This window comes from Borostomias antarcticus, assembly GCF_949987555.1.
Source record: "Borostomias antarcticus genome assembly, chromosome: 12".
Lineage (NCBI taxonomy): Eukaryota > Metazoa > Chordata > Actinopteri > Stomiiformes > Stomiidae > Borostomias > Borostomias antarcticus.
The window spans coordinates 26,649,225-26,659,224 of NC_140245.1; the positions used below are offsets into that span (position 1 = coordinate 26,649,225).

Below are 10,000 nucleotides of genomic sequence, written 5' to 3' on the forward strand. Positions count from 1 at the left end.
CGTGGTGTCTAGATGAAGTTTAAATCGTTGTGCATATTGAATTGTCATACGGATTTCTTATTAGCATACTGTTCACAACTGGCATTCTTTGTAAATAGATGGGACGGGACGGCAGAACTGTTTTTTTTTTCTCTCACGTCAAAGTGTTGCTCCCCCTACTCTCAGAGGGTAAAATCGCCTATGGATTTATATCATATCGACGGTATTCATCACATACGTCTGGTTACTTTAATACTAGACTCAGGAGTCGGTCTTCAAACGCTGCGCTCAACTAGAGAGTGAAGACATTCGTCCTGGTTTCTTTGCTAAAAGTGGGTGGAGACAGAGCCGATCCAACATCTTCAGGGCGGTCCTTCCTAATGGGGTGCTCATTGTTTTGATCCTCCACTCCAGTTTGATTGGAGGACATCATTTCCGTTAAGGCGGGTCCTTCACCCTATTGGAGATGTAGGCAGTGGTTCTGATTGGTACCATCGGTTTTCGGCTAAAGATTTTCGATGGAGAATGTCTCCGGCCTTCGGAGGCGGAGATCTCCAAAGTCTGGCGTCGCGAGACGACTAATACCAGTGGATGTTTTGTTCCCTGATTGTGTGTTTATGTCTTTCAAGGGAACCCTCCCTTAAGGTCTTCTGAGGTCTGATAAAGAGTATATTGGAAGAAATGTGTAGTAATAACGAGCAGCTGGTACCTGTGGACTCTGACCGGGAGGCGTTGACCACTTTCTTGCAGATGTACGGCAGGCGCATGTCGCACGCTGCGGTCTCGAAGTTGTGCTTGGGGTTCATCACGCCGCAGTCCGCCTCGCTCAGCGCGGAAGCAGGGGGCATGTCTGCCACACACACACACACACACACACACACACACACACACACACACACACACACACACACAGAGTCCAGAGTTTCTCAGAACACTTTCTGAACTAATTATCTGGTAGGAAATACATTCAACATGTTAATTAGACCACAAGCACATACAATGTTTTTTTTATGGAGAGAAAATGTAAATGTAAAACAGAGTTGTTTACAACAACACCGTCGAAGCCCAACGGACAGACCTGGCTTCAGAGAGACACTCATAGCGCCAGAGGTCAGAGTAGGGATGAAAGGGTTACCGGTTTCACGGTAAACCACGGTGAAAATTCCAGACGATTAGTATTACCGTTTCAAAATAACTTATCATTAAAACCGTGTTCGATTACCGTGCTTTGAATAACCAGGGTAAACAGGCTACTATAGACACACAGTCCGACGTCGTTCCCAGTTTCCACTTCAGAGGAAATGATCCGCTTACGCACCCACATCCAAAAATGCCCAATACCTCACTGCAGCCCTTCCATATTACATACAGTAGCAAAGGACATGATGCCCTTTCAACCGTTGAGAGGTCTGTTATTTGTGTTTTTTTAAATAAATTTGTTGAAATGATTCCAGACTGTCTATAAGTACTTATTGAGCATTTTCAGCATTTAAAAAAAAAAAAAAAAAACTTGATAATACCGATAACTACAGTGATTTTGGTCACTATAATCGTGGTATGAAATTTTCATACCGTTACATCCCTAGGTCAGAGGTTACAGCAGAGCGGGACAACAGTCCCCTCCCCCGAGGCACATCATGCACTTCTGCTTTCCCAAACAGGAGCATTCAGACCGGTCACCCCGTCGGCGCGCTGCTCAAACTCGCTAACGACTGTCAGCTGCCCTCCGCCCGGCCGGTCAGCGCGGCCAGACGCACAACACTGGCCTCTTTGTGTCTGTGGAGAGTCTGGAGACGCCGGGCGCTACTTCGGGGGGGGGGTGGAGCCAGCACAGTCCGGCTACGACCGGCCCGGAGAGGCATCGTGGCGGCGGCGCCGTAGACCGCGGCGAACGAATATACCGACAGTTGTCATCATGACGGCCCAATCAAGCATCTGCCGGGACACGTAACTGACACCGCTAGTGCTGCGTCTCGAGACGTTTTGAAAACACGCTACTGTGAAACGACGCAGAGGCATCTACAGAATGGAGCTGTCGGCGCCATTTTACCACGGATGTGTGGTAGAATTTGAACTCGCCCTGGGTTGATGTGTGTAGCAACCGACATTTTAGTGATAGCACTGTCAATGATAGCAGACAAGATGTTCTAGGGTGGGAAGTGGATTCTAATAAGGAGCAAACATGATATGTCTATTCTCTTGACTGAAGCAAAATCAATTGTGGACGAAAAGACATCTAATCTAATCTAAAAAAAACAAACCAGCAGACACAGTAGAAGGCTTGGCTGAGCAGGTCGATGGGGGAGCAGCATCCTGTCAGGCATAGAGGGCGATCTGAGGGTGAAGATCCATCCTGACTCCTCAAACTGCTCAGCGATGAGATTTACTGTTCATAACGTAATGTGGAGACAGTGACACATGGATCTCTAAGGGGGGGTGTCCACTAACAGTCTAAAACAGGGTTGGACTGTCTCATTATTACTTTTCAACTTTCAACTTTGCTGCTATGATTGCAGGGCTGAAAATTAACACCCTCCACCGGCCAAATGCAGGTAAAATTAACACCCTCCACCGGCCAAATGCAGGTAACATTTCCAATTGGCGACTAGATTTCCGAAGGCTATCTGAAAAATATATACTTGGCCGGTAGATTTGTTCATCTACAGTCCCCTTGGCACCGTGAGCCAAAAAGTGCATTTTCACCCCTGCATGCTTGTAAACCGTTCCAGCTCTGTGGAGCTTGATTCAAACTACAGTAGTGTACAGTATGCATCTGAGAACAGTGTACAGTATGCAGTGTACAGTATGCATCTGAGAACAGTGTACAGTATGCAGTGTACAGTATGCAGTGTACAGTATGCATCTGAGAACAAGGCTGTTGGACCGTGTCTGACATCATGACTCAGTGGGTGGCCTCGCTCGCCTGTGAGAACAGAGACGCTCGCATGCACCGCTTTCCTGGTTTCAGTAGAGCGATGGCGTGCACAGGGGGGGGGGGGTTATGAGTCACTCAACGTTGGGGACAGTACAAAGATCAAAGAGAAAGCATGGTGGTGTGTGGGTGGGCGTGTTAACAAAAGACACACTGTTCACAGTATACCACTGATATAGATTAGTGGGCAATGCTTAATAATAATAATAATAATAATAATCTTCTATTAATCTCTACTAACAAGTACTAACAATGTTATGTCACCCTCAGATATTTAACAATAACACTGATCATGTACAGCATACACACACCCTTGTTTAAATGATGTAAAGGTGGTTTATGAGGGATGGTTATGCTGGTGTGTCTCTGGACCGTGTTGTGGTCAGGTCTCACCTTGCTCCCAGCGGAGGTAGGCCAGCGGGGAACCGTCTGACCACTGCCAGCCCTGCTCCATGTCCAGCTGGTGCAGCCCCACCCACACCCTCTCCGGCATGCTGTTATGGCCGCCGTCGGCTACAGGCGGCGCGTCCCGGCCATGACCATGAGACGGGGGGGGAGGGGCGAGAGAAAACGACATCGTAAGGCATTAATAAAGTCTGGGGGAAACAGGTCTGTCTAGTTACCTAGTTTATCAAATTAAACGGCTAGGACTGTTATCATTAGTCAGTGGCTGGATTCAAAAGCACCCACTTCATTCTTTCTACCGAGTAAACTGCGTGATGATAATGATAGCCAAGTTAACGGTTCTTAACTCGGTTCTGTGTGTGTGTGTGTGTGTGTGTGTGTGTGTGTGTGTGTGTGTGTGCGCTTGTGTGCCTTTCTTGCCACAATAACATCAAAAGCGAGCTTTCTGCAGAGTGCACACTGTGATGCACCCCGCCAGGCCGCACAAAGCCTCCCCTGTGGTGGTTGAGCGCGCACACACACACACACACACACACACACACACACACCCACAGAGACAGGCTGCACCAGTTTCTAGCTGTAGCATTCACAACCCCACTGTACTGCAGCTACAAAGGGCGTACGTGACAACTCACGAAGTGTGGTGAAGCCATATTTTGGAGACAACGCTCTTCTAAAACTGATGTGACTTAGTTTGGCGAGCGTCAGCCACGGACCAATGACGAATCTGTCCGCCGTGCGTACGACTGGGCAGGGCTGAGTTTCCCAGAGGCATCGTAGCGCTATGATGAACGCCATAGCTTACGATGAACGTAGCGCTACGATGCCTCTGGGAAACTCAGCCCAGGTTTAACTGGAGACAGGGGGGGGGGTGTTGGTGGTCTTACGGATGGGGAAGGTCAGGGCCTCCGCGCTGGACATGCTGAGCAGGTCAGCCCCCTGGCTGCGGCAGGAGTCCAGCGCCTCGTGCCACGTCACCGCAGCTTGGAACACAAACTCATAGCAGGGGCCCCCCTCGGGGCCGCGGAACAGGGTCTTGCAGCCTTCCTCTGTAGGGGGGACGCAGAGAGCGGTCAGTCCGGGTGTGTGTGTGTTTGTGTGTGTGTGCGTCTGTGCGTGCGAAAGAGAGATACATTAGTGTGTAAAGGGACATCCGTGCAAAGGGAGGGGACAGAGCAGCAGACGCGCCTGGTTTCAGGCAGTAGCCCTTCTTCTGGTCTCGGTCGTAGTCGCCGGTCGTGGCGCACCAGGTCAGCTGGGAGGCGTGGTCAGGGAGGCAGCCGTGGTACCAGGTGGCGTTGTGGAGGAAGGGGAACTCGCATGGCGCTCCGGCAGAGCTGCCCTCGGTGGTGTGGACGACTGCGGGCAGAGGAGATGGACATGACAGACGGTCGGGGGTCAAACGCGGACGCCGGCGGGACCGGGACAGCGCGGGTTTCTGGGAGACCCGCGGAGCGCCGGCGCCGTCGTGATCCGTGTCATTGGCTGTCAAACGAAACTGACACTCGGTTTATGGTTTGTTGCGAGATTGTGATGTTCTGATGGTCCTTGCCTTCCAACACCGTGTGAAGTGACTCACTCACACACACACACACACACACACACACACACACACACACATCCTTTAGTACATCAGCTACACACAGTTTAAGCTAAACAGAGATGACAAGAGAAGAGGCGGTGAGACTTGGTCTTTCCCCGTCTGTGGCTGTGCAGAGGGCGTTGTCTGCAGATGGAATTACATTATATCCGGGAGGGCAGTTATGGAAGCCCGTCAGACTATCTATATCTATATTTACTTCTCCATTAAGACAGCACTTTAATGGACAGTCAGTGAGTCAGTGAGTGCACTGAGTGTATTAATGTACTTTGTGTACTGAGTGGATTAATGTACTTTGTGGTGCAGATTCAGTCAACCAACCAGACACTACATTTTGTAGATTGTACACAAACAAAATAAAGCTGTGTTTTTTCTGTGTAGATTATGCCGAACACTATTTTTCTACCAACTGGCACAGGGTTATTGGAACAAATACTGTGGTGTGTCACCATCTGTGACGATGACCACATCGCCACAATACTGGGGTCATGTGACGCCTACCGCAGGGTGGGGCTCACTGTGCCATCATCACCGCGACTTTCACAGTTTTCTTGGTGTTGTTTTTAAGCCAAATTACATTTCTTTTTGCTGGCGAACGTTACGAGAGTGTGCATATGGTGTGATAAGACATGGAGGGATGGCCAGAGTAATGGGAGTACTGGTTCGGGGAGGCGATCGGCTGTTTCCATTTGGCAGATCAAAAGAGCCGTTCAGATGACGTACAACGTGAGACCATTGTTCTGCGCCTCAGAAGCAGCTGCAACCGAGATCTCCATTGAAGTGGCTCACGCTGAAACACAACACAGCGTAATCGTCTGGCACGTTGCATAGTAGACTGTTGGGTCACCTCCCTTATTGTCCAAATGAGCAACTTGTGCCTCCTGCTACTTTGTAGATTGCAAGTCACAGTTATGTAGTTTATCTTGTTAGTTGAGTGCTTTGTTCATGATTTCATCATGAGTATAGTCAGGTTTGTATGGGACTACTTAATGCACAAATTACTTTCACTTTCATTAGACGTTCCACTCCACATAAACATCCTTAAACCACTTCCAGTTCGGTTACATGAAATCTATTTTGTACCACAATACACTAGAGGGCTGATAGTAGCCAGCCAACATCAGCCTACAAAAACTTGAAATGTCTTTGAAAATGTTTTTGGCTCCAAACATACGCAGCCTACTCTCCTACTCTCCTCCTCTCCTACTCTCCTACTCTCCTCCTCTCCTCCTCTCCTACTCTCCTACTCTCCTACTCTCCTAGCCTCCTCTCCTACTCTCCTACTCTCCTACTCTCCTCCTCTCCTACTCTCCTAGCCTTCTCTCCTACTCTCCTAGCCTTCTCTCCTACTCTCCTAGCCTTCTCTCCTACTCTCCTTCTCTCCACGAGGACGTCTCAGGAGCACAAAAACAATCCCACACCGTCACATGAAATACTCTAGGGTCAAAGGAAATTACAGTAGGCTGGCTGGTAGAGGTTTGTGTGTTGGTGTGTGTGTGTGTGTGTGTGTGTGTGTGTGTGTGTGTTGTTGTGTGTGTGTGTGTGTGTGTGTGTGTGTGTGTGTGTGTGTGTTGGGGGGGCAGTCACTGTGGGTGTTTAGAGCAGGCTGGTAGAGGTATGTGTGTGTGAGTCACTGGGTGTTTAGAACAGGCTGGTAGAGGTTTGTGTGTTGTGTGTGTGTGTGTGTGTGTGTGTGTGTGTGTGTGTGTGTGTGTGTGTGTGTGTGTGTTGAGAGCAGGCTGGTATGTGTGTGTGAGTCTGGGTATTTGCTATGAGGACGGTAAATGCCGCGGGAGGAAGGTAGGACCTGTAATTATCAACTGTCACCTCCTGGACCTCAACTGTCACCTCCTGGACCTCAACTGTCACATCCTGGATTCCCCTGACTTCCCAACACACCTTTCATCAGCCGTTAGACCTACTGTATATTCAAACATGATACTGTCAGGTGCACTCAACGCATACAGACACACACGCGCACACACACACGTACTCCTGCTACTTTGTAGATTGCAAGTCACAGTTATGTAGTTTAGCTTGTTAGTTGAGTGCTTTGTTCATGATTTCATCATGAGTATAGTCAGGTTTGTATGGGACTACTTAATGCACAAATTACTTTCACTTTCATTAGACGTTCCACTCCACATAAACATCCTTAAACCACTTCCAGTTCGGTTACATGAAATCTATTTTGTACCACAATACACTAGAGGGCTGATAGTAGCCAGCCAACATCAGCCTACAAAAACTTGAAATGTCTTTGAAAATGTTTTTGGCTCCAAACATACGCAGCCTACTCTCCTACTCTCCTCCTCTCCTCCTCTCCTCCTCTCCTCCTCTCCTCTCCTCCTCTCCTCCTCTCCTCCTCTCCTTCTCTCCTTCTCTCCTCCTCTCCTACTCTCCTTCTCTCCTTCTCTCCTCCTCTCCTCCTCTCCTACTCTCCTTCTCTCCTACTCTCCTCCTCTCCTCCTCTCCTCCTCTCCTCCTCTCCTCCTCTCCTACTCTCCTTCTCTCCTACTCTCCTACTCTCCTACTCTCCTCCTCTCCTACTCTCCTCCTCTCCTACTCTCCTACTCTCCTCCTCTCCTCCTCTCCTACTCTCCTCCTCTCCTACTCTCCTACTCTCCTTCTCTCCTACTCTCCTCCTCTCCTACTCTCCTCCTCTCCTCCTCTCCTCTCCTTCTCTCCTCCTCTCCTACTCTCCTACTCTCCTCCTCTCCTACTCTCCTTCTCTCCTTCTCTCCTACTCTCCTCCTCTCCTCCTCTCCTTCTCTCCTACTCTCCTCCTCTCCTACTCTCCTAGCCTTCTCTCCTACTCTCCTACTCTCCACGAGGACGTCTCAGGACCACCGGCCTGCTTTTGGTTTCTTCTTGAGGTAAACCGCAGTGATACTTTTTCAGGTTTCTTGAGGTAAACCGCAGTGATACTTTTTCAGGTTTCTTGAGGTAAACCGCAGTGATACTTCTTCAGGTTTCTTGAGGTAAACCCCAGTGATACTTTTTCAGGTTTCTTGAGGTAAACCCCAGTGATACTTTTTCAGGTTTCTTGAGGTAAACCCCAGTGATACTTTTTCAGCGTGGTAAAAAACAAAAACAATCCCACACCGTCACATGAAATACTCTAGGGTTAAAGGACATTACAGTAGGCTGGCTGGTAGAGGTTTGTGTGTTGGTGTGTGTGTTATTGTTGTGTGTGTTGTGTGTGTGTGTGTGTGTGTGTGTGTGTATGTTGGGGGTGGGGGTCACTCTGGGTGTTTAGAACAGGCTGGTAGAGGTATGTGTGTTGGTGTGTGTGTTGTTGTTGTGTGTGTGTGTGTGTGTGTGTGTGTGTGTGTGTGTGTGTGTGTGTGTGTGTGTGTGTTGGGGGGGCAGTCACTGTGGGTGTTTAGAGCAGGCTGGTAGAGGTATGTGTGTGTGAGTCACTCTGGGTGTTTAGAACAGGCTGGTAGAGGTCTGTGTGTTGGTGTGTGTGTGTGTGTGTGTGTGTGTGTGTGTGTGTGTTGAGAGCAGGCTGGTATGTGTGTGTGAGTCTGGGTATTTGCTATGAGGACGGTTAATGCCGCGGGAGGAATTATCAACTGTCACCTCCTGGACCTCAACTGTCACATCCTGGATTCCCCTGACTTCCCAACACACCTTTCATCAGCCGTTAGACCTACTGTATATTCAAACATGATACTGTCAGGTGCACTCAACGCATACAGACACACACGCGCACACACACGTAAACACAAACACATTCATACACACATTAAAATCTATACTAGACCACCAGACTCAGTTAACCGTATGCCTGTAGCTCACTGACCTCCATCAACAAAGCTTGATGAGCCTCTGCTGTAATGTCTGAATACGGCAGAAGGAGCAGCCTCAGCTCAGAGAGTTATCTCACCGCGGTACGGCCGCTGGCAGATGCTGTCCGGCGTGCCGCCCCTCGTCCACGCGTCGACGGCGTCGAGCCTGGCGCCGACAGCCTCGCCGCTCACCACCAGGCCCATCCGGAAGACGGTGTGGACGCCTCCGCCCGAACAGCGCCACCACAGCATGTTGGAATCGCAAGGGAGCAAGGCCAGCGCCTTGGTGCGCTCCTCCAGCCCCAGGCAGCGCCCCGTGCCCGCGTGGAAGAGCCGCTGGGTGGAGCCCCACTTCCACTGGGCCCCGGGGGGGCCGTCGCACTCCCCCAGGCCCACCCCCGAGCCCCACGCCACCAGACACCGCCCCGTGCCACCGTGCCGGATGGCGAAGGTGTCATCAGCGTCATCTATAGGGACGAATGTGGGACAGAGACAGGTTTCAATAATACTCAATCAAACACCCCTCTGTGCACTTTCAATGCTGTTCTATCAAATTTAAGCCATGGGGGTTTAACACTGTTTTATCATACCCCCCAAAGTTGTCGTTCTTTTCAATTGTTTTGGAATGGAAAAGTACCATGACATGTCACTAGAACAGTATTCATACACTGAGTCACTGACACATGGAAACGTCTTCTATACAACTGGCATCCCCGAGCAAAGCTGTCGTTTCAAGATAAGACAAAAATACACAAAAATACTGCGTCCTTTAGGATATAATGATAATATAGCCTCAGATCCATGATGAATGATACTATTATCAGTAGGTTAATGATGATGGCAGCATCATTATTAATACAGAATATTTCTAGTGAGTGTGTGAGTATGTACCGGAATAGATATTCGTAGACAACAGACAAATTGTTGTACAGCACACATTAAGAACACATAGACATATACAATCACAAACAAAAACAACAGTAATCAGAATCTATAGCAGCCAAAAAATGTAATTACAGTTCAGTTCAGGCAAAGTGTATGTCCGCATGAATTACAATATCATGTGCATGTCAGTAGTATCCTGTAGTTACTCTCCTAATCCATGTATTTCACATCCCCTAGTCTGTTTATCTCAGGATTCCTCATAGCTACCACATCTTGTTTAATTGAGTTAGTGCCATGGGAATAAAAAGTTGAATCCACAACATAAACCAAGCAAATAATTCATGCTTCATTAGGCCACGTGTCTCAAAAGAACCAACTCTATGCCCACTGAGATAACAGACTTGT

The 10,000-nt window shown here is 48.9% G+C and overlaps 1 protein-coding gene across 1 annotated transcript in view; it reads right to left on the reverse strand.

The window, feature by feature from the left end:
- Positions 1 to 10,000, reverse strand: part of ly75 (lymphocyte antigen 75) — a gene marked incomplete at both ends in the record, with an annotated part of 33,259 nt that overhangs the window by 22,749 nt on the left and 510 nt on the right. Inside the window, 5 exons of the mRNA XM_084446554.1 lie at positions 689 to 829; positions 3,305 to 3,424; positions 4,204 to 4,365; positions 4,505 to 4,675; positions 8,809 to 9,177. Of these exons, the coding sequence (XP_084302680.1) occupies positions 689 to 829; positions 3,305 to 3,424; positions 4,204 to 4,365; positions 4,505 to 4,675; positions 8,809 to 9,177 (963 nt within the window). The remainder of the gene's footprint in view (positions 1 to 688; positions 830 to 3,304; positions 3,425 to 4,203; positions 4,366 to 4,504; positions 4,676 to 8,808; positions 9,178 to 10,000) is intronic.